The sequence below is a fragment of the Fibroporia radiculosa genome (genome assembly GCF_000313525.1).
Source record: "Fibroporia radiculosa TFFH 294 genomic supercontigs, scaffold4726, whole genome shotgun sequence".
In the NCBI taxonomy this organism is placed as follows: Eukaryota; Fungi; Basidiomycota; class Agaricomycetes; order Polyporales; family Fibroporiaceae; genus Fibroporia; species Fibroporia radiculosa.
This window is the reverse complement of record NW_012133411.1, coordinates 140,041-166,057: the sequence shown is the minus strand read 5'-3', so window position 1 is coordinate 166,057 and position 26,017 is coordinate 140,041. Positions and strand designations below refer to the sequence as shown.

The 26,017-nt window shown below is 49.5% G+C and overlaps 8 protein-coding genes across 8 annotated transcripts; 3 read left to right on the top strand and 5 right to left on the bottom strand.

Moving 5' to 3' along the window:
* Positions 1-4,568: 4,568 nt before the first annotated feature.
* On the bottom strand, positions 4,569-5,809 carry FIBRA_05596 (uncharacterized protein; the record flags this gene model as incomplete). Its single annotated transcript, XM_012327356.1, has 6 exons — positions 4,569-4,741; positions 4,791-4,905; positions 4,961-5,104; positions 5,154-5,468; positions 5,518-5,681; positions 5,740-5,809. The coding sequence occupies 6 exons, from the start codon at positions 5,807-5,809 to the stop codon at positions 4,569-4,571; spliced, it is 981 nt and encodes a 326-aa protein (XP_012182746.1).
* A 3,807-nt stretch (positions 5,810-9,616) lies between these two features.
* FIBRA_05595 (uncharacterized protein) lies at positions 9,617-10,314 on the top strand (the record flags this gene model as incomplete). Its single annotated transcript, XM_012327355.1, has 2 exons — positions 9,617-9,696; positions 9,750-10,314. 2 exons carry the CDS (start codon positions 9,617-9,619, stop codon positions 10,312-10,314), a joined length of 645 nt encoding a protein of 214 aa, XP_012182745.1.
* Positions 10,315-12,865: 2,551 nt separating this feature from the next.
* FIBRA_05594 (uncharacterized protein) lies at positions 12,866-13,423 on the bottom strand (the record flags this gene model as incomplete). The annotated part of the gene is made up of 5 exons (XM_012327354.1): positions 12,866-12,887; positions 12,949-12,986; positions 13,036-13,098; positions 13,164-13,294; positions 13,369-13,423. 5 exons carry the CDS (start codon positions 13,421-13,423, stop codon positions 12,866-12,868), a joined length of 309 nt encoding a protein of 102 aa, XP_012182744.1.
* Positions 13,424-15,764: 2,341 nt separating this feature from the next.
* FIBRA_05593 (uncharacterized protein) lies at positions 15,765-17,071 on the top strand (the record flags this gene model as incomplete). Its single annotated transcript, XM_012327353.1, has 6 exons — positions 15,765-15,867; positions 15,942-16,187; positions 16,254-16,379; positions 16,428-16,485; positions 16,542-16,828; positions 16,881-17,071. The coding sequence occupies 6 exons, from the start codon at positions 15,765-15,767 to the stop codon at positions 17,069-17,071; spliced, it is 1,011 nt and encodes a 336-aa protein (XP_012182743.1).
* Positions 17,072-17,653: 582 nt separating this feature from the next.
* FIBRA_05592 (uncharacterized protein) lies at positions 17,654-18,479 on the bottom strand (the record flags this gene model as incomplete). Its single annotated transcript, XM_012327352.1, has 4 exons — positions 17,654-17,833; positions 17,887-18,078; positions 18,123-18,204; positions 18,271-18,479. The coding sequence occupies 4 exons, from the start codon at positions 18,477-18,479 to the stop codon at positions 17,654-17,656; spliced, it is 663 nt and encodes a 220-aa protein (XP_012182742.1).
* Positions 18,480-19,100: 621 nt separating this feature from the next.
* Positions 19,101-21,402, bottom strand: FIBRA_05591 (uncharacterized protein; the record flags this gene model as incomplete). The annotated part of the gene is made up of 4 exons (XM_012327351.1): positions 19,101-19,374; positions 19,428-20,179; positions 20,236-20,259; positions 20,311-21,402. The coding sequence occupies 4 exons, from the start codon at positions 21,400-21,402 to the stop codon at positions 19,101-19,103; spliced, it is 2,142 nt and encodes a 713-aa protein (XP_012182741.1).
* Positions 21,403-22,056: 654 nt separating this feature from the next.
* Positions 22,057-23,901, bottom strand: FIBRA_05590 (uncharacterized protein; the record flags this gene model as incomplete). The annotated part of the gene is made up of 15 exons (XM_012327350.1): positions 22,057-22,318; positions 22,369-22,413; positions 22,468-22,489; positions 22,545-22,571; positions 22,624-22,727; positions 22,781-22,815; positions 22,875-22,912; positions 22,968-23,099; positions 23,361-23,389; positions 23,441-23,454; positions 23,516-23,569; positions 23,627-23,638; positions 23,689-23,729; positions 23,786-23,796; positions 23,855-23,901. 15 exons carry the CDS (start codon positions 23,899-23,901, stop codon positions 22,057-22,059), a joined length of 873 nt encoding a protein of 290 aa, XP_012182740.1.
* A 1,383-nt stretch (positions 23,902-25,284) lies between these two features.
* Positions 25,285-25,888, top strand: FIBRA_05589 (uncharacterized protein; the record flags this gene model as incomplete). Its single annotated transcript, XM_012327349.1, has 5 exons — positions 25,285-25,405; positions 25,461-25,597; positions 25,660-25,722; positions 25,775-25,812; positions 25,867-25,888. The coding sequence occupies 5 exons, from the start codon at positions 25,285-25,287 to the stop codon at positions 25,886-25,888; spliced, it is 381 nt and encodes a 126-aa protein (XP_012182739.1).
* Between the last annotated feature and the right edge of the window lie 129 nt (positions 25,889-26,017).

Here is a 26,017-nt window from a genome sequence, read left to right as displayed (position 1 = left end):
ACAGGACGCAAGACCATGGAGTGAGACGGATACTCGACAGCGAATCGAGACAGAACCCAGCCCAGTCGAAGCCGATGCACATCGAACCTGAACGTCAGACGACATACACCGGACCTACCGACATCAACACCATATACCAATCATTCCCCCAGGCACTCACCATACACACCACTTTTACCCATTTCCCGACTCTCGAACGGCGTACCACCCGCACCGCGGAGCCCGCCACGAAACACGAGATCGCACCAACTGATTTACACCTACTCCTTACCCCGTCATAACCTATCGTCACTCAGAGCCTCGATTAAGATAGGCCAGTCATATTAGTTACTAGTAGCTTGTACGGACCGGTTGTCACCGCGTCTTAGCACTCGGTTTGCTTATTGCGGTAGGTTGCGGTATATAAGTGCAGATTTCTTTATCGTCATCATCCTGGCACCAGCATACACTTGATACACTTATATATCATTGAATAATAACCTTCGATAGCTCAGTTGGAAGAGCGCAAGACTGTAATGGATAAATAATTACGTAATCTTGATGTCGCTGGTTCGATCCCGGCTCGAAGGAGATCTTTTTCTTGCTCCAAGTCCGTGTCACGTGCTGAAAGCGATCAAATATAGTATAGATCAGGCCCCGTTGCATATAGACGTTCGCACTCTCTTTCGGTCTTCTGACATATTTTTGGCTCTATTTGTATAATTTTCGCGCTTACTTGGAATGTGATGGTCCCTCTCTGTCGTTGAAGTCTGAATTTGAATGGTTCTCGGCTGTGCGGACTGTTTCATGCGAGGCAATCTCGTGCAATCTTGCAAGTGTCCGAAGGTTTTGGAAAGAGATACAGCTCTGAAGCCAGTCGAAAGGAGCCGCGATTACGACACACTGATGACTGTTTTAAAACTTAGTATATACACCATCTTCCATTAGCAACGGACCCACGTACAATGCTGTCTGTCGACTTTGCAGCAAGTCAGCGCTCCCGAACAGGGACATCTGGAAGACCTCCGATACACTTGCAACTTTCTTCCTGCGCGACGGCGCACCTCCCCATCCGTGGGGGGTCATACAGTTATATGTCGCGATCGCGCGAGTATAACACACAAGGCGTACAGAGGTCGTAGTAACACGCACCGACGCTTATACGGATACACTGAAACGGAAGGCTATGGTAACGGTATTAGACTCCAAAGCTCACCGCTGATCATGAGACCTGAGGATCACATGAGACTCGGTTGTACCTCCTATATTACGTAAACGCCTCTTTGCTCTCACTCCCAGAACCAAATTATCCCTTCGGGTCATTCGGAATTTGCACCATTAGCTACCCTAAATATCTGCCAAATAGTTTGTTTCATAATATCAGCAAACATCATATCTGCCCCGGACTTACACTGGACCACCAAATATGTATGCAGGTATGTTCCAGCCGGGCAGATGTTGTGCAGGAGCGGTATCAGAAGGTAAGTTTTGTAACGTCCCCGTTTCCACGGATGCTTACGGTCTTCTCAACGTTTCGCAGGCCCTGGATGAACCCATGTTCTCGTATTGCATCTGTCTGAACAGAGATATCTGTCAGATCAAGGCCGAAGTGGTGCCACAAGTTTGCATGCATGAGAAAGACGGAACTCCTGAACACACCCACACGGTCCGATTCACATCACCCGGAACCTGTACGCGTAGATGGCTGCAGTCTTCCGGAGATGACTTTACCGGCTGTGCGCTATAGCTATTCACAAAGGTAAGTGTCAACGATGTTAAATCAATGCGCTTAGGTTATCGTCGAGCCCACATCCTAGGCTTTCACAGCGCCGCGCTCCTGCGGCGGGAAACACAGACGGAGCTTCAAGCAGACTGGCAGATGTGGCGCTCACCGTTGCTCACCGATCCATTCGGGGTAATGTTTTGCGCATGCACCAATCGCAGCTCCGAATAGCATATGGCACATTGCTGGCATGATGTATGTACGTGTGATTCATGATTTGGCTTCTGAAAGTGATCACGGCCCGGTCGCATGATAAACAGTCCAGTCTTCCGTACATTTTGATATAATGCTATGCAAGAGATCTTGTAATGATGGATTCGCGTGCCAGACAGCCCTGATATCCTCAGTCATCACGCCCTGGCTCCAACGTGCAGAAAAGAAGCGGCGCCTGTAGGCTACTCGCCCCACTCCCCTCCCAAATCACCGAGCCTTATGCTGCTCTTGGAGAAATACACAAATCGATAACAAATAACATGTCGCAAGGTTCGAATGCTTCAGAGTTGTTTGACCTCGTAGAGTTGAAGTCAGTTCCTTCCACATTAATTTTCTACCTACTGAAGATGGCTTCGGCCAATCTATGTAGCAGTGTCGCCTACTTTTGTCAAATCGCACTAGCAGGCGAGCAGTAGTTCTTCTCTACATTCTTTTCTGCTTACACCCACACTTGTGTTTTTTTTGCAGCCCTTGTCTTCTACGAATTCTTTCTGACGCTAGATCGAGAGATTCAGTCTATATGGAGTTGCCGATCCAGGAGCGTTATATGGACTTTCTACACAAACCGTGTATCTATGCTGGCTTTGGGACTTGCCAACGTTCTGACCATTTTGCCCTGGAACACGACCAAGGTATGATTACGTATCATATCGAGAAGTACATTGCTGACGTGTGCGCCAAAGAGGTGGAGCGTTTCTTTTGCTTATACGGGGTCTCATTGATGGCCTTTGCGTTCAGCTGCCTCGACTCGAACATTTTCGCTGAAGTTTGTATTCTAGTATCCTACGGTATTTGGGCAGGTTTGTATCCGTCCACTAAATTACGGACTTGATCCTGCTCATCAGTCTAACAGTAATCTCTGCGCTGCGTGTGCACGCTGTCACGAATCGCGACTGGCGAGTATCTCTCTTCACTTTGTTGCTTGGTTTAGTTCCCGTTGGAACAAATCTGGTAGGCTCCCTTGTAGCCTGAACGCCTTCCATAAGCTTACTGACGATGGGTATAGTATGGGTATACCCAAACATTTGTCATCATAGCAACGGTCTCTTCGCTCACAATATGTCAAGCCAATGGAAACATTCCTGTCGCTCAAGGAAGAAGGTGAGCTGAATGGCCCCCATTAATTGGTCATCGAGGTAATCATGACCTAAACAGAGGTGAAATTACCCGGTTCCTCTTCAGCGCAAAATATCAATCAGCTGAATGACTTTGTTCCTCATCTAGTCGCAATCTCGACACACTGTTCTTTGATAGCCGTCGACATTGTTGTACTTCTATCCAGTTGGCTTTCCTTGTGCGATATTCGGCACCATTTACCCCAACAGACCAGGAGTCCACTCACAACTTTACTTCTGCGAAATGGTGCGACACGTCAATGCAATTCAAGAAGTGTGCAAACTAACCAATTTCGTGATCGATATCATCGCAGGAACCATTTACTTTGTGTATGATCTGATCTTACTGACATAGCACTGGTGCTCACTACAGCTCCAGATTCCTCTTAGTGTTGAACGTCATGCACATCATCGTCTACTGTCTTACAGTACGTATTGAACTTAATCCCATCAATCGTTCTCCCTGGTGATAAACTCCTTTGAAATTATCAGGAATATGACGAGGTCGCTGTCTTCATGATCCCGTGCGTTGATTCTTGTTGTTTCAAGCTCTCTGCTCACGACGCGTAAGGTATAGGCTCTCGTCAATCATGATATCTCGGTTCATGCTGGACCTTCGGGACGTTCGTCACACTAGCCCAAACATCCAAACCTCATCTGCTATCTATTCCCAGACTCACCGCTATTCTCTTTCTCACCTCTCGTCGATGGCTTTCGGATCCAACTCAGCGGGTATTCATGAAATCACAAGTGACGTCGCCCCGAGCTCTATCACACTGCACGATCTCAAACGCGATCATGGGAGCTTCTTTGATGTTCCAGGGGACGACAACTTGAATCTGCACGACGAAACCTACGTGGAAATAGAGATGAGAGTAGTATAGCATTCTTTTTCTCATATATTTCTTAATTCCTGGGCGGCGAGTATCAATAGTACTCTTGTTATGAAGTACACAGCTCGTCTCTGATAGTCTCTGCAGCCAGTGATGGAATGCGGTAGTCTGTAGTGTATTGCCCGGAAGTCCGCGAGTTGTCGACGTAACATAATTTTTCCTTTATGCGGGGTATACGGATGTCAATCGTAGCACAATATCATTATAAGGTGCTGCACAGATGTCACATCTACAAAAAGTCCTCATCTTCAGTAATGACGCGCTATGGACATGACGGCGGCTTCGTACTTGCGATCTCTCTCAACTTCTGAAACCGCCAAAAAGCAGAAGGCTGGGAGGACATCTATAGCAAGCGTGCTGCAAGACCGGGTGAGGTCATTCTAGGGTCGAACACTCATATTCACATTCAATTACCGTTGACAGCTGCGGTAAGGACAAATCGGCCGAATAAATCAGCTCAGCGCACTTGAATGTCTATCATTAATTGCAAGTCACATTTTACATCAATACAGGGTGCAAAACTTCCTACTACTTATCCTACCCGCCGTTGAGAACTTCAAATCAGATTTTCCCTAGCGTACACGCCTATGCAGAGAGCTTCTTGCGGAGGAGCTCCTTAAGAGTGGCACCATCTTCAGCGAACTTCTTGATACCCTCATGGAGCTTGTCAAACGCCATCTGGTCCTCAAGGAGCTCCCAACGGAACTCGGCTTCATTGTCAACGTAAGAGACCTTAGAAAAGGTCTGGCTGGCCGCGGCTGCAAGAGAGTCAGACGAGGATTCAAGATCTAACGAGATGAGACATACCTTTTTGTGAGTCGAGTTTCTTGGGGACAAGAGAGGTGTCGTTCTTGAGCTCCTCAAGGAGAGCAGGTGAGATGGTGAGGAAGTCAACACCAGCAAGCGATTTGATCTCGCCAGTCTGTCACATCAGCTCAAGTTAGCCAAGGCCACTAATCCTCTCTGAAAGGACGTACGTTACGGAAGGAGGCACCCATGACAATGGTCTTGTAACCATACTGCTTGTAGTAGTTGAAGATCTTCTGCACGGACTGCACACCAGGATCTTCATCGCCGGTATAGTCCTTTCCGGGCTTGTTCTTCTTGTACCAGTCCAGGATCTGACGACTTGCATTAGCGATATTCTCGATCTACAAACAAGCAACTTACACGACCAACGAAGGGTGAGATGAGGGTAACGCCCGCCTCGGCGCAAGCGACAGCTTGAGCAAATCCAAATAGGAGGGTAAGGTTACAGTGAATGCCGTCATCGCGTTCCAGTTCGCGGGCAGCCTGAATACCCTCCCACGTCGATGCAATTTTAATCAAAATGCGCTCCTTCTTAATACCAACGGACTCGTAAAGGGCAATGAGCTCCTTCGCCTTCGCCTTGGTGCCCTCCTTGTCGAAGGACAGACGAGCATCGACCTCGGTCGAGACACGGCCAGGGATGATAGCAAGGATCTCCTTCCCAAACTCAACCAGCTGCATGCACGATTAGCACGATCCCGAAAACGAGAAGAACATTCCTCACCAGTCGGTCCATGGCAGCATTGGTTTGTGCGTCGAGATCGCCGCCTTTGCTCTTACCCGCCTTCACGGCAGCGTCGATGAGACGCGCATACCCGGGCTTGTTCGCTGCAGCGAGAATCAACGATGGGTTGGTGGTAGCATCCTGCGGCTTGTACACGTCGATCGCTGCAACATCGATGTCAATCGCATATAGCGAGAACGATGAGCTCGACGGGCTACTCACACTCGAAATCGCCCGAGTCGGAGACAACGACAGTGCCAGTCTGCTTGAGGTAATCGAGGGAGGTGGTCATGACGGTAGCAGAGATGGTCGATGAGAGGAGAGTCGCGAGTGGTGACGAGGGGCTGAAATAAGCTGCTGGGAGCGAGCGCGGGCGCCTATATATGAACGTGACCTCATCGTTACGTCGGCTCGGCTCGGCCCGGAGTAGCTTCGCTCCCGCGTGTAACTCTGAACATCTCTCATCCGGTTGCACCGCTCGGTAATGAACAGGCCTGAGACTAGCTCTCCCTCTGTTGTCAATACCTGTAGTTGGTTCATGATTCATAAACCTGCATATTTCAGGAAGCATCACACTCGTCTTCCAATACTTCACACGTAACGCAATACAACATGGGAACTACCTGCCATTGTGGGACCCGAGCGAGTGGTGGAAACCCCGAGTGATGTGCCATTGGTCAAACATTTGGCGGATGTGTATTGAATGATGCAATAATCAGTCCTCGTCGGTCACTACCCCGCCGCCCACTGGCGGTCATGGTATCAGGTGAGAAAGACTGGACAAGATTCCCATCGGCCTGACGAACGTGCCCGCAGCTAGCGGAATCGGTGTGGTACATCCACACGCTAGCAGTCGGGAACACGATGTACCCAAGTAGAATGGTCAGTGAGGGTTCACATAATGATAGCTACGGGGCAACTCAGCAAGGCGGATCGTCGGGGGATTCACGAATGGTTAGGCAGTCAGATTTCGAACTTGACAGGGTCAAGATGTATATTCTCAGGTTTTATCGTAGTCAGGTTACTGTGCCTGGCTACGAACGTTGTTGAGCCTCAGCATGTCGAGGACTTGAACCTCACCCTTTACGGGCCTACATGTACGGCGTTCAGCGAAAAGCGGACAGATCTGTGGAAGCAACCGATCACAATTACTCAAGAAGTCAACATATTATAGACAGGTGCATTTCCACACACCTGTTGTGGAGTTGATCACGATCAAAGACTAGGCCGCTGAGCGATACTTGCTTATCGAAGAATACAACGTGTTGGCTGTCGTAAATTTAATAAATCATGCCTGAGCTTTCCGACTCTTGTAGGGTTCATGAATACAAGGTTGGACACACCGTACATCTTGTATGCATAGCCTTACCTGATGACAGAGATGAATACCTCCGCTCAAGCTTGAGGCTTCTGATAAGCATGGGCGCGCTAGTAGATAGGGAACAAGCGTGTCAATTACATGCTGCAGTATTAGACAGCTCGTCATAAATTATGGCGTTCTCCGCATGACTCACCAATCAAGTGGTTTTCTTCACGATAAGACAAGTACAACGACAGCCGAACAACGATGGATAACCGCATTCGTACACAGCATGTTTGCGAACCATCTTACAATATACCCGCGACGCACGGATCTCGCGTGTACGAGGAGGCAAGTAGAGTCAAATTGACAATAATTGTATCCCTAGACTGAGAGTGGGGTCCTATAACTCCGAAAGTCAACGGTGAGAACTAAGTTTTTGTAGACTTGAAGATGACGCAACGGTGCCCAGAAACATCCATATTGACTTCACGAATACGATAAAATTCTAGAATCCACTAATGGAACGAACAATGCAGAACTTGATAAAGAAGCCATGGTTTGGACACTCGGTTCCTCAGCTGACGCTGCTATATGGAGTAGACTGAGATGGGTCAATGATTCCTACATTCACCACGTACCGGCGTAGCATCTATCTAGATACCCGTTGAATTCGCCTGAGCGGGTGTTGACGTGATGATATATCAGCACTCGTCCGGCTGCGTGAATCTCAAGGGCGATGCTTCAAAACCTTTGGAGAACAATACTAAACATAGAACATCGGCGGTCTGTATGAGGCTGCATGTAAAAGGTGATGCACACTCACTTCTCTCGTCTCAATCTAGTGTCTAATTCTCGCCGGTACTTTGAAGTAAACTGCCTCTTGGGACCGCACGCTGTCTCAAGCCATGATATGCTGTACTTGGAACCGTATATGTTTAACAACACCGTTCAATATTCCCACCGCGGATTTCCCTCCTCGTTACCTAATGGAACAACGAAGTCCCGAGCCTAGCTCCCAAACCAGAGTCCAGTAGGGTAGGGAATGAAGAATTTGTCAGTCTGGATACAGCATTCGAGCGCATGTAGTCACCGCCACATGGGCGGCATTAGTATAGCGAGAGAATATCATACAATCCACTGTTCTATTGCGCCTATGGACAATGCCGGTACTGATACATGAGGTACAATTCAACACGACGGGGCGGATAGCTCACCGAGATGACTCGCCCGAAGGCAATACTTGCCTAAAATACGCGGGGCAACTATGTCATCAGCTTACGTTCAGAGCGCATCAACTTTTTGCATAACCTATCAACGCCTCCGAATCTTTGTTTGAGAAGCGCCCAGCGCCCAGACGGACCAGACAACCTTCCATCGCCGCTCACACATACCGCCGGGAGATAGCTCTCCGGCTGGCGCGCTCATGGAGCCGGACGTTGATAACACGGATCTGACCGGTGTGTGCTTGCGCCCATGACATCGGGTCTGCCTGCTGACCGTAAATCAGACGAACCTGAAAACCGTTCAAGTTGCCGAATGGAGACACGGAGAAGGCCAGTCATTCAACTTGAAGGGGTCGGGTAAATGCAGTACGAGATACGATCTGCGGGAATCGCTTTGGAGATGCTCATACGCGGCGATTTGGTACTGCATTGCATCGTCGTAATAAGTGGCTCGTTATGAGCCATAACGTTCTGTGGTGGTTTATGACTAGTAGTGTCTTTGCAATGGCCACAAGCTGCTACCGTATAAAACAGTCACTGGAAAGTAGTATTCAAGAAAAGGCTTTGTTATTTTTAAAAAATGGAATACATTCTTTTTGGCAGGACTCACCGAGAACTTCGGAGAATAGTATGGACTTCTCGATTTCGAAGGAGAAGGCGTTCGGAAGCGCAGTGCGCCATTCATACATCTGACTCAGAGTGAAAACGATACTGTCCTCAAATTACAGGGCTCCGGACTCACAGCTATACATCAAATCCACAGCCCTCGGCTAACACCTTAAATCTAGACGTGGCGTAGTCGCTACTGTCTGCAGTCTCGAGGACGAAAAAATCGTGTAGTTATATGTCAGAACACGGAGAGGCGGTATATAAGTTGACAAATGTTCAGTAAAAAGTCAAGGGATCGCAGAACACAAATTAAATACTCCGCTAAGAATGAAGTGAGGATCGGACATGATATGTGTACGTAGCGACCGCCGGAGGCAGATTCAGCGGCTACTCACTCAACTCGTGGTATCCAAAAAAGGCAAGTCGTCCTCTTTGCTGTGCCACGGTGTCGCGGCTCACGATCGCAGCTCGCGCCCGCTAAAAACATATTCAACAAATGTCCCCATGATATCAGATAGTTTTTATAACATGACTCGATTGCTTTGCTAATGATTTATTATGGTGTCGCGCAAATGACCCATAGGGACATTTGAGATTGACCAAAATACATGAGGTACGGGACCACCGGCGGCTTAGCTCGAAGGCTGTGGCTCACTGGGTTCTAATAGCCGCCTCAGGGATATCCGGAATCTCTCCCCCCGGTGCTCTATATTTCTCTTACGCCCCCCGGTGAATCCGCTGACGTATGTGAATGCTGTACATAGACACTACGCGTGGCGAGCCTGGGACCAAACCCATCCGCAATGGTACTTACATCCTAGTATAAAATCCGACACTTGGCAGCCAACAGAACCAGCGGCAGCAAGGTCCCAGTTTCACTATAAAAGGTAGACAATCGTGTTACTAGACGGCACGCCCTGATCTCACTCCTTCAAAAGAATTGCCCGGGAGGCAGACCTCAGCGATGTCCCAACCCGTAATCACCTTGTATGACGTCCCGTCCACCATCCCCCAACCTTGGGCCCCTAATATCTGGCGCATACGGTGTGTTTGTCTGTTATGATTTAAAGCCCGGGCTCATACGACGCCTTGTTCAGCTTTATTCTCAACTACAAGCGACTCCATTACCGTACGGTCTGGGTCGACTTTTCTGAAGTCGAAGCCACCCTACGCTCAATTAATGCCCCTCCAACATCCGTCAGAAGCGACGGTCGCCCTGTGTATTCTCTGCCAGTCGTATTAGACCCCTTAAGATCAAGGAGTTCCCCTGTCATTTTGTCCAACGCAAACGCCATCGCCGAATATCTAGAAGTCACATACCCTGCACGGCCAATATTTCCTGAAGGCTCCCGCGCCGTTCAATCCCTCTTCGTTCACTATGTCCAAGAAAACTTTGCTAAGCCTCTGCTCCCCATCCTCGTTCCACTAACCCACCAAACGCTGCCTGAGCGTAGTCAGGCTCATTTTCGTGCCGCTGGAGCAGCTCCCTCTCAGAGGACCCTAAGTGGACCGCAGAAAGAGCAGGCCTGGCGTGTAGTGAAGGAACAATTCGATTTTCTCGCGGCTATACTGGATAAAAACGCCGGCAGCGATGGCAATGGCGTCGTCGCCATGGGTCACGACGTCAGCTATGCAGATTTTTCCATTTGTTCTGTTCTGTAAGCGCACGTCTTTGTGCATGATAGTCTGGAGATAACCACTTCACCTATTAACCAGAATTTGGATTGAGCGGGTCTCTCCACATGATGGCTGGGCGAGAGTTCGACAGTGGAACAATGAACGTTGGGTTAGGCTCTGGGAAAGGTGCCAGGAATACATGGATGCTTTCTGACGGGATCAGATTGGGTGTCTAATTGACATATTACATACTGTAGCGCTAGAAGCCGTCATGACTCGCACCTCGCTAATTCTGCTGTTGCGCCCAGTCTTGGGCGCCGCTTTCCCTCGCTTTACTTACATGGCTGTATTAACGTAGCGATTTAGACGTCACTAAACATAGGTCATATCTCTCTGCTCAGTCTCTGTTCAAGACACAGTAACCAATAGTTCTCAGTGGCATCGCTTTGCCATTTTATGGAGATACGGCATTTGTGAACCGGGCGGAAGATCTGGAAAAGATTTTCTCAAAATCATCAGATAGGTGTGGGCGCTGGCATGATGAATTTCCGCGGCTAGCTTCGTTCATTGCGCAGCTAGGCACACGTACCAGTCATGCTACCTCATTCAAGTTCTTGAAAGTCTGAGTCATCGGCAAATATCTCTGAATGCCCCGTTATATTCTGTATATCTGACATGACGTGTTTTCATTTCAGCTGGTAATCCCTCCCCCTATCCTAGTGTCGAGGGAGTCGAGATTCGGCGGAAGATCGTTATTCCACCAAGCTTCTGGTGTGGCATTCTTCTGTTAGTGAGCAGGTTACCACCGGGTTCAGCGATTCAACAACCTCGGAAATTGAATGAGATAAAACGCCTTCCCATAAAGCTGAGCAATATCTTGTTGAGGGGCCGTGAGGCTCATCTGCAACTTCGGTAAGCCTGGATGTGTCGACTATAGCAAACGGCAGGCTGATTACGCCGCAAGAGGAAATTGAGACATGGGTTTTACAGTTTCTTTAAGAATTAATTTTAAAGCACCTAGTATAGGGCTCCAGCAGTAGCTTGAAGCCAAGCTACAGACTCAGCGAATGACTGATCTTCTAGCGGAGAGGTCCAAATGGATATAGGTGTTAGGAAATTCTGCATCGAATACCGTGAGCGATCTTCGGTTGCGAACTGACAACACGAGTGATGGTCTCATACACGCGTGCCGCCTTCCAGCGCCCAAGTGTCTCGCAGAACCTTCAGCCTTGTACACGGGCGCTCGCTCTAACTCACTCCGCTTGAGTTTGCTGCCAGCAGGCAGCTGCCCCCGCGCATAGGCTGTCCATATACACTATCCGATGCATCGCAGGCAAGATGGATATATGGGCTGTAACAACACGGCACAAACACCAGTTTGACCAGAGGAGAGTCATGACAGCAACTAATCAAAAAGGACAAATCAATTGATTTCTGCGGTGAAAAGGGAAGCTAAGCCCACGACACAAGAGTATGAGGGAATTTAAAGGCTTTTTAGGTGGGACTCGAGAGCATTCGTGTAAAATTGGACCAAGAGTTGCAAGACGCACGTAGAAGGTATCGGTGTCCCTCCGCTAAACAAATCGGATCTACGCGGCCTTGGAACATATATGGACACTACCGCTCTGTTTAAAGGTATTGAAGTTATCTCAGCCCAACCGTTCGTAGTACGACTATCAACTGAAATTTGATCAATACAACATGTGACACTGGAACTCGTACAGCACAAAAGTGGATGCAGACACCTAACACAGAAGTCCTGCCGAGTCATCCGTGCGAATACGTCCTAGACAGTGAAGCTTGAAGATCAGCATCGATAATTCCAGTCATCCATTGATCGACTGTATCTCGGTGTAGAATTTGCGGGGAAGGCTAGCTGCACGCCATGTGAACTATTTATATACCGAAGAATGCAGCACTTACTCGCAGTTCATTAGCGAACTTGATGGTTCTTGACACCACAACTATCAGGGCCAAAAAATTCATAGTGACGCGCCAATCGGACCTAGATACCAATCGCATGACAGATTGGCTGCACAATCGAAGTATTTATTAATGAGTAGGAAAGCGGCGGGTGCTGAAGGAAGAACATCGGTCCTTTGTCACATTTACGGGTACAGCAAAACCTCGATCTGCACGACGTAGGCGGTCAACGTTACATCACGGACGAGACGAGTGTGTGAGTCAGACGATTGATATACGCATCGAGAGGTGATGGACGGTAAGGGGACCTGCTGATATATTTGAATCGCTGAGGGCCCTATGGGTATCTTCCACATAGCATTACTGACTGTTCTCAATCGTCTCGAAACGCAATAAGCGTCGACAGAGTGTGGGGCGTATACTAGTCATGTATAGGGACCTGAAACAAGCCTCCGGTATCCATCTCAAACATCCGGTACTGGCAAAGGTTCAAGAGGCTTCAGGTTCAGTTAAGGCGCCAAACACGTCAAGTCGAAAAAGACCGCAAATAGTAAGATTTTGGAACTGGTGACTAGCTGCGCCGCAAGACTGGCCTTGCATAGAGTACCCAGATGTAAAGCAACGCGGAGACATCCGAGGGGACAAGCAATGAATATGTAGGTGTTGCAAATGCTCAACCCCATGCTGCTGTGGTACTGCAAAGACGACAGACAAGATAAGCCGAGGGATACGTTTGATGGTGCATGAAGACCTTACCTGTAGTTCACTATCAGATGTCCATCCGTCGCAAACGACTGCGTGGAACCCGTTAGCGCGTACCACGATACTAAGAAAACTACCTACTTTGAACAAATTCGAGACAGTGTCGTCTGGAGCAGGGGAGAAGGCGAGATTGATGTAGGTGAACTTGGCGAATTAAAACATGCGGATATGGTATGGAATGCCCTAATGAATTTGAGTGCGAAACTCACCAGAGGGTCCCCAGCCTTCCAGCCCAGCTCCCTCCTCAGAAACTGTATCACAGCCTGAAATCTGTTCGACGCGGTGATCCTGTAGAAGTTCTGTTTCATAATGGGTGCACTTCCGACAGCCTTGAATCGCACTACCACTTTCATTGAATCGAAATGGTCATTGTCAAGACGGGAGATGCCTCAGGTATACTGGGCGACGAAATACCTTTGACGGGATCTTTCTTGCTGTATGTCTCAAGAGCTTCATGGGCTTCGTGCATGCTTTCCACAATACTGTGCGTGGTCCATATTGAAGGTAGGCTGTGGGAAGTCCCTAAGCTTAAGCATACACGCCATGAGCTTCCCAGGCAGAGGCGGGGAAGCAGCCATCGCTTAGCGCCTGCCCTCTTCCGATTGAAGTCATCCGGCGCTTTGACGAGCTTGCAATTGGCCTCCCAACATAAGTGTACGCTCCCGCATCTCATTACTTCGCATGTCAACGAAAATCTATGTTCGGCGTGGCATAGATCCGCTGCGCCCGCCGGCGGTCTTGTCGAGGTGTATTTAGTGACTATGAAGATCCTGAGGATTCTTCAAGTTTCCTGTTCAATTCGAAGACTTTGGAAGACCGAAGCTTGAAAATTCATTCGCGCTGCTGCTCACTTTTGGCTGCCATTTGAATATGCCTGAGAATACCTAGTCCCAAGTATCTTGGCCTAGTCTTCAGCTTCAGCTTCAACCTCCGCAAGAATCCCTGGGCGTGCATGTGGGCAGGACATGAATAGAAAACTTGGAATGTGCTACACAAAAAACTGAGTTTGTACTGGCAGTGCATTCACAGGTAAGAGCAGTCCGGCTGATACGTAGACTCTCGGTTTTGTCTTAAGCTTGTTTATCCTCTTATTACTGAACCCTCAGCATTCTCCGTATAATGGGCCTCTGTAAGCCATTCAGCAAATCCATTTCGCGGAACCTTATGCTATAGAAATGACGTCTTCTGTTCACCCCTCGACCTACGAAGTCTATGGTCTCACCGAGGAGGGCGATCCGCTCACGTAGACATTTCCGACCAGTACCTCCAGCCTGGTGAAGATGCTGTGAAAACGCTCGCTTGTGGTACGTCTTCTTAATAATACAATCGAGCCAGCTGTCTGCTCATTCTGACAGCGATGAGGTCCCGAGGTCTCGAGTGCTTTCACTTACAAATCCGGTACCCTCTCATGCCTGGCGACGAGATTGTTGCTCTTCTGCTCACTGAGAATAAGGAGAATGTCGGCTATCGCGTCGGTAGCGGTTGGCACGGCTGTTGCTGCAGTACATGTGATCACTGCCGTGCTGACGATTTTATGAATCCCACTGAGGTCTTACACCATTGCTTTGCGCGGCCACCACAACATTCAGTACGTTCTAACAGTGTTATGTCTTAGTACTTCGCTAGTATCTTATATTTTCAGACTCATGGCGCAGCACTATGTCACCATTAAGGGAATCAGGTATCGAGCGCGCCCTCTGTATCGTACCGTGACTGACGCAGCGCTTTTTAGCGCGCGGTCTGGGTCACTTTGACATCTAAAGCTACGGGATTCCTGTATATTAAGATAAGAATGGATTGCATTCTTGCCTAATTATAGTCAGCAACGGAGATTATGGGCTTCCGTGCGATTACACCCCAGCGAAGCGCGACCTTAAGCTGTCATTCGGTAGAGACTTATATCTCAACCAGAGCCGCAGAACAAGCGGAGAACGAGCTGGACGCCTCTTCGTATGGGATTTTGAAGCATAGCTTCCCAAACTCCCAACCTAATATGGCTGGTATGTTTTCGTTATAGGATATCACGAAATGCTCAACAGAAGCACGACATACTCCCTTTTACTGGCACAATATTCGGCCAGAATCATGCTGATTGGCACATGCACCCAATTCTGTGAGCTCAAACTCAAACCGACTACGTCATCTGAGACCGCAGATTGTATGCTGTCAGTGACAAGGTCAGCGGGTGAGCCTCTTTGTCATATCTTCCAGACTTAGACCTCATCTACTTTTACTTGCGTCACGCTGGTATTTCATGATAGCACATGCTCGATGTGGTCGATTCTTCACAGCACAGCTGAGAACGTGGGGTTTGTCTACATCGAAGCTTTGAATACTGATTAGGTAATTGGTAATCTCTGCGGCTTTGTCCCAACAGCTGAGATGTAGAGTTTGTCCTAGATTCCTATGTCCTATCACGAGCTGCTTCCATTGCTTAAGGCGACTCCGATAAGGTGAACAAATCAAGCTTGATGTCCGATGTCTGAAGAATTCATTCGGAAAACCAGATCATCATTCCACAAAATCCCCACACCGTCTAAATGTTAACGCAGGGGATTGTGTTGGAATGTGAAGCGGGGCTTAGGAGTTACCACTCGATCAAGAGACAGGAACACTCGGTCCTATCTATTGGATCATAGTTGGGTACCATCTCGTTTCTCATGTTCTCGCTTCTCACCAAGAGATCTTGTGATATCATCTATGGGCGTCCATCGGCAAATATCCGATGTGTACAAGCTATATATACGAGACTCCCTGAAGCGTTGCCGTCCATATCCACCTAGATCTTTGTAACGACGTTTCTCGCGGGCATGTCCAACTTTACCCCTCCGAGCACGTACAAGGCTTATGCATTCACGGAGAAGGGTGGTTCGCTCAAGCAGCTCACCTTTGATTGGAAAGATCCTCAGCTCGGTGAGATCGTCGTGAAGGTCCTCGCCTGTGGCGTTTGTGGAAGGCGTGTGATATATCCTATAAGTCTGCTTTAGTCCCTACTCACCGGAGTCCGGTCGCCTACAGCGATGAGGTCGTAAAGCATCAATCGATGCCGCAAGTCAAGTATCCCCTCGTCCCCGGACACGAAATCATTGGTGACGTCGTCGCGATCCCGTCGACGGAGCAGCATTGGAAACTCGGTCAGCGTGTAGGCGGCGGTTGGCATGGTGGTCATTGTGGCGTGTGCAATCGCTGCAGAGTCGGCGATTTCATTACCTGTGACAAAGAAGACATCAATGGTTCGTTTATGTACTACAGTAATTTCGCTGCAACATACATACTTACGATACTCTATATTATTCCAGGAATTGCGAGGCATGGCGGGTATGCCGAATTCGTTACCCTTCGTACTGAGGCTGTCGTTGGCATTCCGGGAGATATGGATCCCGCCGAAGTTGCACCCCTGCTCTGTGCTGGTGTAACTACTTTCAGTGAGCATTCACTGTGATTTTTGTGCTCTGGTTCTCAGTTCGCCCAAGTTTCGCTCCGCAACATGAACTGCAAGCCCCCAGATATCGTTGCCATCCAGGGCATTGGGTATGTCCGCCGCATCCTTTATAAATGACGATTCTAATCGTCGCGCTATCTCATAGTGGTCTCGGTCACCTCGGAGTCCAATTTGCAAAGGCCATGGGGTATCGCACCATCGCACTATCGTCTTCGCAAGCCAAGCGCGACTTGGCACTCTCCCTCGGGGCGCACTTCTATATCGCAGGTAGTCCCGAGGAGCAGGCGGCGGCCCTGCAGGAGTTTGGAGGCGCCAAAGTCATCATGACTACAGCTCCAGATTCACAGAGCGTCCAGACGCTCATATCAGGACTCGGCATAGAAGGGGAGCTGTTAGTCCTCGGGCTTGCGGGACAAATCTCCTTCGACTCAGGTAAGTGATCGTCTTCTTCCACACCAAGATATGGTCTGTGATGCCTTCGCAGTGTCCATGATTATCAAACGCCATTCAGTACGTGGCTGGCCCAGCGGAATTCCAACAGATATCGAGGCGTGTGTGCTATTCGCAAAGACACACGGGATCAAGACTATGGTGGAAATCTTCTCACTCGATCAGGCTAATGAAGCGTACGAACGTTGCGGCTCTGCGCAATTCAGAGCTGTAATAGTCCCGTAGGCACTGTGACGGACGTTTGATACTAGAAGTAGACCAGCGTGCTGTATATAAGCTCAAGCATAGCGAGGCTATAATTGTTTTGAAGAAAGTAACAATAAATATGGGAACCTTGTATGCCTCAGTGGGAGTGGACTCGATCACGAAGAGCGTAAGACTCACTGGACCTCGCGGCTAGGGCACTGTTTCCTGGACTCGCTTGTGTCAAGTGGGGCTTATTTAAATGAAACATCTGGAATATCTGACTTCAGATATGAAAATCTCACATCTAGCACAGTCGTTTGAAGGACGTGAGAGCCATAATTCGGCTTTTGAGGCATAGAAATTGAAAGGGAGGGGGCATTTTCCGGCTTGTATGAAGAATATTGATATAGGCTCATATGCCCAACTGCGCGTATCCACTCGGCGACTCCCTGGAACAAGACACATCGAAGATCTACGGCTATATCATGCAACTTTACCGTGATCCTTAGTGAGGGCATCATCATAGCAAGTTGTCTCAATGGAATGCGCAGGTCAGAGGTACCTTCGATAGCTTAGCCGCTGTAACGAACCATTACGATACACAATTTACAGACTCGAAGCTCAGAGACGGATAATGTAAGTAAACCCGTCCCAACCCTTCTCCCCAACGGTCGCGATAGTGGTCGCATCTACGTCACTGTCCGTCTTCAAGTGTCCAATGAACTTGCGAACGCCTTCGACATTGGCGTCAGAGTAGGACGGATCAGCAACGCGGCCCTGACGGACGACGTTGTCAACGATCTACGGATGTTGTCAATATTGGATGTTAAAGGATGAAAACAGAATTTATGCACGATAACACCCCCTTTCTTGACGAGACGCTTAGCCTCTAGGAAATACGTTAAGTTTCCGGGCTTGTCTGCGTCGATAAAAATGAAGTCGAAGAACGGCTCTGGCTGGAGCTTCTTGATGGACTCGGCAGCTGGTCCGACAATTATTTCAACTTTATTAGTTAATCCAGCATATGCGATATTGCCGCGCGCAACCTAAGTAGTTAGTCGCCGGTTTTGGAGATAAGTAAATAGCTCACTTCGGCGTGCTTGGGGGAGAGCTCCAGAGTAATAAGCTTCCCATCTTCGGGGAGAGCGCGGGCGAGCCAGATTGTGGAGTATCTAGATGATGGGCGGTTAGTCTGGGTGGTCCGATACTGGAAGAATGTCAACAAAATAAATACTGACCCTCCAAGAGTCCCGACCTCAAGGATATTCTTCGCGCCGATAGACCGAACGAGCAGGTTCAGATACTTTCCCTGTGCGACGCTGACGGCGATGGCAGGCAAACCGTTGTCTGCGCTGGTCTTCTGAGCGTGTGCAAGAGCATCGTCGTCAGAGATGAGGAAGGAATTATGATAAACGTCGGAGCGAGTCCAGTCTTCAATAGAGGCCATGCTTGTAGTTGAGAAACGGGGTGATGAGAACTTTATCAGGAGTCTCAAGGTTGAAGGGAGTGGATGAAACCCCTGCGTGCTTACCTGGGGTTTTTATAGATACCTAAGGCGAACCTAGGGGCACTGATTTGCGATATGCCGGGCGGCGTAAGCTTACCAGAGCATGATCTTACGCCAGCTCTCTCAATTGTCGTTGTCTTGTCGTCCTCTGAGTAGTAGTCTGCTGCTAGCCTGCTGCCTACGTCAGACGATAAGACAGATTGCAGAGAATGGTGTCGGAATTGTGCACCCGTGAATGCGGAGGAAGCGCACGCTGAGAGTGATCAATTTTATCTGATACGCGATTTGGACTGCGGCTTAGGTCCAAACATCCAAGAGATAATCACTCAGCATACTACCCCTCCCAGGCTCGTGGACAGCCCGACAAAGTCAAAGTTCGAGCAGAGTCGTCAGCAACACCCTCAACCCGAACTTACACTAGCGAATGGAAACGTATACTGCTCTCTTTCAGGCTGGCAGTGGGGGAGGATAGCGAGCAGAAAGGCTTGGCAAGCCTGATTACGATATCATACAATGTGCGTTCTGTATATGTCTTTTGAAACCTTCATATGTGAAGGCTTTCTACAACGCCATACTCATGTTCTCGGTCCTCACGTTCCATCCATATTGCGGGAACCCTGGAGCTGATTGATTGCTACCCTCCCATCCAGCAGCCATCATCGCTATTGCATATAACAGCCCACCTGAACCAGGGAAATATGGCGTCGGAACTTGAGGCCCCCCAAGGGGCATTCCAACGTCGTCAAACTGGTAGAATGGATCAAGCAACCATTCGATGGCTTTCTCTTGGTCTCCAATTCGCGCAGCAGACATCGCAAGCATCGGGAAATCCCATCTACACGCACAAACTTCAACTGTTGAAGAATGGTAAATTACATTTGCACTTACCCCCACAAATTACTAATATTCCATGATGTCCAGACCATTTCTGCTGTGGATTTTGCAATGTCAATGCTGACGTTTGCCGTCTGCGGTAACCATCCATACAACCCAACCAGAGCAGGATGGCTGTTTGTGTACTCCGCTGTCGCCCAGAAATCGCTTTCTATGCCCTCGTAAACCACATAGAGCCCGTTGTCTATAGGCAACGGCGCCAAGTTTTCCCTTACTTCCGCCCATGCAGCCGGTGGTGTTTCTCCCAAGCGCTCCATCCATACTTGAGCCAAGGTCAAGCCCAAATTCCAATACGCAAGCTCAAAGGCCGGATTCCATGTTGCATTCGGGTTGGTATCTTCGCTCACGACGTATAATGGCGGAGACAAGTCATAGAATCCCGTCGTCGTGTTGTGCTTTGGGTAGACAGCCATCCATTCGGCTCCCTCGTACAACACATCCCGCCACTTGTCGAGCGTCTCTAGCGAGCCGGTTGCTCGGTACTCGTATTCTGCAAAGATGAATGGGTGCGGTTGCTGCCAAATCAACAGCTCATTTATTTCACCCGGCGCGGATCGTCCTGTGGGATCGGTCATCTTGGACCATCGTGCGCCGACTTTGTACCCTTCCTGTACTTGCGCTCGCTCAATGGAGGTGGTCAGGAAACGGGAATACACATCGAGCGAGCGTCCAAGGAGATCCCAGTTGTTCCAGAGTGCCCAATGGCAACTATGCCAGAAGAACATTTCCATGTGAAATTTGCCGTACTGTGCAGGACGTAAGCATTTATGCCAGACTTTATTGCGATACCCCTTCCACGTACCCAGCCATCATCTACTAGCCCCGACTAGAGGCAATTTGTTACCAGCCCTCAAAGCATGGATGTAGATACGCTTACCTCCTGAGGGGGTGTATACCCTGCCTCGTTCACCCTCATCAGATACCGCGACAAGACGATTCTCCGCTGTAACTCATCCGCCCGCGCATCGGCTGAGCCGCTGAAGACGTCGACGAAACCATTATTTGACCAATATTGCTCCCAAACTTGCGTGGATTCCGTCTCGATTTCGAGGATCGTTGGAATCGGCGCCATTTGTTGCAGAGAATATCCAACGCATATGGAGAAGGAAAGCATTTTCTCTGAAGGCAATAAGCTATATCTGTGCGTCGCCGGCGAATCGCGCGATATGTAGAAGCTGTCGCCTCCCCCGACGGAAGTGAAGATCGTTGTTGCAACTTGGGTATGATTAATTTGCGCAAGCACGTTCTGTCCTAGCCGCTCCCCTATTCGTAGAGCCGTAGTGTGATTCCTGGTGTCATTCCAGTACCCAACAAATGGCGCCTGAAACTTATCCGAACCATCGTTCCACGGAAAATCCAGGAATATTCCCAAACGACCTCGCTCCAGGAGACGTGACTTGACTGTGATTCCGACCGCGCTGCTACTTTGAGCTGCATGTGTTGATACCGCGACGTTCTCGCCCAGGACTACGAAGCTACTCGTAATGCTCCCGGTCCAGAGATCTAGCTCTTGGTGAATACCACTCAAGTCTTCTTCCGTCATGTTCCTCGTTTGACCATCCTCATCACGAAAGAGAAGGCCTATGCGACCTAAATTCACCCGGTTGGGATCAGCGATGAGCCACTGCTGTGGGGCCTCAGGGCCTCCGAATTCGTACTGTACACCATCCCATACGACACCACGGTAGTCTAGGATGTCTTCGAGTGTCTCACCAGGCGGGAGCGTATCGTTCTTCCAACCCCAGTCAGACATTGTTGCCCATGGTAGGAACGTTTGCAGCCCAGACGCGTCTTCCCCAAACGCGAAGAAGCCGTTACCGATCTGCATGGGCGTCGTGGGGCTTGAGGCATTCCGTACGGGATTGTACCTCGAGACGATGTCATGTCGCGGGATGGACTCAGTTCCGACGGCGCCACTGGCAGACGTTAGCCAAAGCAGGAGTGGCGAGGCCAGCTGTCGCGTTCTCATAGTGGTAGCGGGTCGCGGGATGTACATCTGACAGCGGACCTCTATGCATGGTTTATGTACGAGCCCCATTCACAAGTGCGCGCCTGACTGGTGGAAGAGCGATGGTAGTTGTTCAATCGGTCCGGGGATTGTCTTCACATGACATGGGATCCGGAAATTCACCAGATTCTCCGACCATGAAGCTTGAACCTGGTTCGCACTCCAATGCTTGACATGCGTGTTTGACCAGTTATGGTGCTATGGGATCCTCTTCGGTTTTGGATTTGATCATGTATCACCGGAATTGACTGACCGTATATTGTAATCTTTCCGCAATGCACGCGAGGTTGAGTTTCTATGAGCTTCTGTCACTCCACGTTTTCATAACCCAAGGATGCTGAATGTCCCAACGCGAGAGTGCGACAATAGGCACGTGTAATAATACATAAATTGAGAATTGAGAGGGGAAGATCTCTAAGAGCATTTATAGCGAGGGATTACATAGAGCTCAGACTCAAAGAACTTTAGAGCCCAGTGGGACTTTACGAATGTATTGGCATACAATGATCTCACAAATCAGACTGTCGTCCGTTGGGGGTCATGGGAATGGATATAGGACCCTATAAGCTACGGCTACACTGAGGAGTGTTACAAGCGAAAGTCCCAATCTATAATCTATAGCTGATGCAGCAACTTTGTGCCTAGCTGCTGACAATCTCGCTCCATCGAGTACATCTCTAGGTCGACGTCATCGTCGCGCAAATCAACTGTGGGCTCCTCGTGTTGGGCTCGCTGGGGCGTAAGAACAACGTCGGACGAGTAATGTGAATACTGGTACGGCGAGGAGCAGAAGGCGAGAGAATTGCGCGATGCAGAGTACCCTTTGAGATTCAAGACGAGCCGCGACCCTGCGATGTTGACCATTGCTAGAGCAAAGCTGGATAGTCGTTTAGCTTATGCTGACACGTTAAAGGCCAGTATGCTCACTATCGTGCGAGACCGATGAGAGAAGATGGTGCGAGAGCCCATACGCTACAACGTGTTGTCAACGCTCAGATATAGATGATCAAAGGAGACGTGACGTACAGAAGTGAGAATGAAGAGCAGACTTCAGTGGCGACAAGATCAGTGAAATGGTGAAGGGGAGGACGACCATGACATACCGGTGACAGCGACAAAGTACAACATGCCTAGGATACATATATCAGGTATGCGATGCGAGATATCCTGTCATTAACCCACCATCGCGATAGAGCAGAAGGGATAAGGTGGTGAAAGATCGACGTTTGTCTTGACGTATCATGGCTACGATTGTAAGTCCGAAAAGGAGCGTTTCGAAGATGACGCTAAGCCAGGCTCTTTGAAAGGGTCTATGCTAAGTCTTGCGCAATACACACACCTTGGTAACCAAGCAGTCCACAAATAAGAAGGGATCTGCAATGTGGGAGGTCAATGGCCAGTATGGGCCGCGAGCGGGAGCGCTGATCACGTACCGAGCTGACGCATTGATGATAGTACGGCTGCAGATCCACTGGGGGCGCTCCTCAGTCCCGCTAGTCAGCATACGAGAATGCAAGAATACGCACAAATAACGGGAATCAAAGACGCGGTGATAATCCCTGTTGAACTGACAACGTAGAGCAATCCTGAGATCCACAGAGTTCTTCGTATCCATGTAGTCCCTCCATGGAGAGCATAGAGCCTCCATGCAACAATGGCTGTCAATGATGTATAAGTTAGATCCCAGTGAACAAAGATTGCGATGCTCACTATGAATAGACATGAAAGATGCTATAGTCAGATAGCTTTGCAACGCAGTCCAGACCTTACAGAACTGTCCACAGACGGAATGAGATTGATTTAGTGTTTATTCTCGTGAAAACTTGCCCGTGCTATTGATGGACCGCTAGTGAGGCCCGTCCCCTCTGAATTTGGTCAACACTATAGCACTACATCTGACAAACATGCGTACAACGTACCATATATGTCGACGGCCAGCACGAGGGGACTAGAGAGGATGAGTAAACGCAAGATGGATGAACGCTAATAATATACGCACACAATGTAGCGATTCTGAGAATTAAAATATAATTTCAGGACACATGGTATCGGTAAATGAAATGGCGCAACACACCAGAAGGAAGATGATCGACACAAGCCCTTTCCGCGAGTTCCAAATATAATTCACCTGCATAACCAAACCTAGTCCAGCTCAAAAGCACAGCTCCGTATCGCAACCTCATACCTCGTCACTGAGCTGTTGAATTGATGGTGAGCATCCAATTGAAGGAACCATCAAAGACTCACAGTCAGGATGTGATCATAAATCAGGAGGGTAAAGCCTGCCACTGCAACCCAAATGCACCTTGTCAGCCATATACGTGAAATCTATCAATCCACGCACGCATCATTGCGCTGCAGAACCAAAACCCGTTCAACACGTATTCCGGAAAAGAGCAATGCAACGACTCACTAAACGGCGGCTCCATGGGCGGCGATTGTCTCCAGGGACTCGGACATGACGACACTGAGAGCGTCCACCAACGTCGTTCGCTACCCAGGCCAGAGGGCGGAACAGGAGGACATTCGGTGGGTTGTGCTAGCGCGCGCTGGCGCACATACTTATTGTCCCAGAAGCTCTGCTTATCTGGTCTGCGCTCCGGAATTTGAAGACACATGTCCCTGGCGCCCCATCATACTAGGCCTGCACATGGTGGTGGGATCTCCGCGATCGTGACATCTATGCGAGCCGGGTCCGGAGCTACAGACCTCGACTGCGTTGCTGTGCACCGCGGAGCCCGCCTCCCCTCAGGAAATGCGATGCGAGTTGCGTACAAGTCCCGCCCGGAGGTTGAGCCTGTGAGTTGGCCGGGCGGTACAGGACCAAACACTGCATAGGAAGCCACTGCGTTGCGTGTTCAGTCCACTCACAGCCCAGTGACTGGGTCTGGGTACTTACACAACAGACGGCATTTCCCCTACACTAGGCTAGAAGTAGCATAAAGTTGCCTTATGCGACGGTGGTCTATGTTGTTTCGAGAACGCGGAATTAAAAAGCCATCATCACGTGCGAGAGGCCAATGTCCGAATTGGAAGCACATCCATATTTAGCGCAGGAACGAGTGGCGAGAGAAGGCTCGGAAACAGATGTAAGCATGTACACTGTAGCATATCGCGGAGGCGAGTGAATGACCACCAGTATCGCGTTGGCGAGTGGTTGCATAGTATCCATCAGGACGAGAAGACAGCACTAAGGTTCTGATTTCTATTCACTGAACATTGCTGCTTCAAGTTGCCACCGGTAGATCGCCAGAGACAACAGATGAGGGAGAGGCTGGATCTTTGTTCGTCCTGTTTCGCAAAACTGAGCTACCAGACCAGACACAGCTGGATGAATGGAAGACGATTGGTCTACGTCTCACTCTCAGTAATTTTGGGCTTCATGTCCGTAGCCGTCGCCGTAGAGATGAGAATTTATGAGCGCGAGGACAGGAAATCAGCTGCATAAGCTCCATACTCAGGCGAATAGATCCAGATCGTGAGTGAACAAGCCATGCGCTGTACCGGAAAAAAATGATAGCATGTATATCCGGAACCAACATTCCTCCCAAGCCAGGTCCGGAGGGTTTGGCTCGTACTCACCGGTACCCGTTAGTGAACTCCTTGGAGCATAGCCACGCAGCGGTTCAGTCGTTGAGTTGTTTCATTCCGGAAAAATAAGTGGCGTGTCGGATATCAGAAGCAGAACACCGGAATCGAATTAACGGGACCTGAGCGCTGAGCAGTTGGTCGGTGTGTTCAAGCAGTCCTCGGCCTCGACGGTCGAAGATGAGGAAATGACTCGAGTGCAAACGGCCGGCCTGCGGTCGCGCGGGGAGCGGACGGACGATTACGGCAACGGCCATGGCGGGCAGCCCGAGCCCCTCTAGCCAGCCTTCAGCATGGACTACGCACGACGACGGGGCCAGTATGCGCGAAGCCCAGGAAGCCCTTGAGACATACAAGAAGAAAGATGCTGTAAAGGGTGCGCCCCTCGCCCTGTGCCTCCGATGTTGCTGGCTTAACGACCTCGAGCGCAGTGGTGGTGCGATTCAAAGCAGTAGGAAATGCCCCCATCATGAAGCAGAACTTCTACAAGATCACCGCATCGAACCGGTTCCAAGCCGTGATACAATTTTTGCGAAAGGAGTTGGGCTGGAAAGCTGGGGATCCACTGGTGAGCAATGGCTTCGCACTTAGGACAATGCTTTCCGTCGCGTGCTCACGCAGCTAGCCCAGTTCACCTATATCAACCTCGCCTTCTCCCCCGCTCCAGACGACACTGTCTCTAATTTGTTCAAGGTATGAAGGAGCTGCGTTGCCACGTCAGCTCGCGCTAATTTGTTCCACCCAGTCATTTGCGACGGACGGGCATCTAATAGTTAACTATAGGTGGGCTCTTCGCGTATACTACCATGGCTATCTTAACTGACCATCTTGTTGCAGTACTACTGCTGCTTGGGGCTGACTGCCGGCCGTGCTCCTGCTCCTTGTTTAATAATGATTCTTTTCCCTGGAGCCTACCCTCGGATCAACTTGCCACTACCTCAGTTGTGCATATGCATGCATTTTCTCCGCCACTACGATCGAGTTCCAA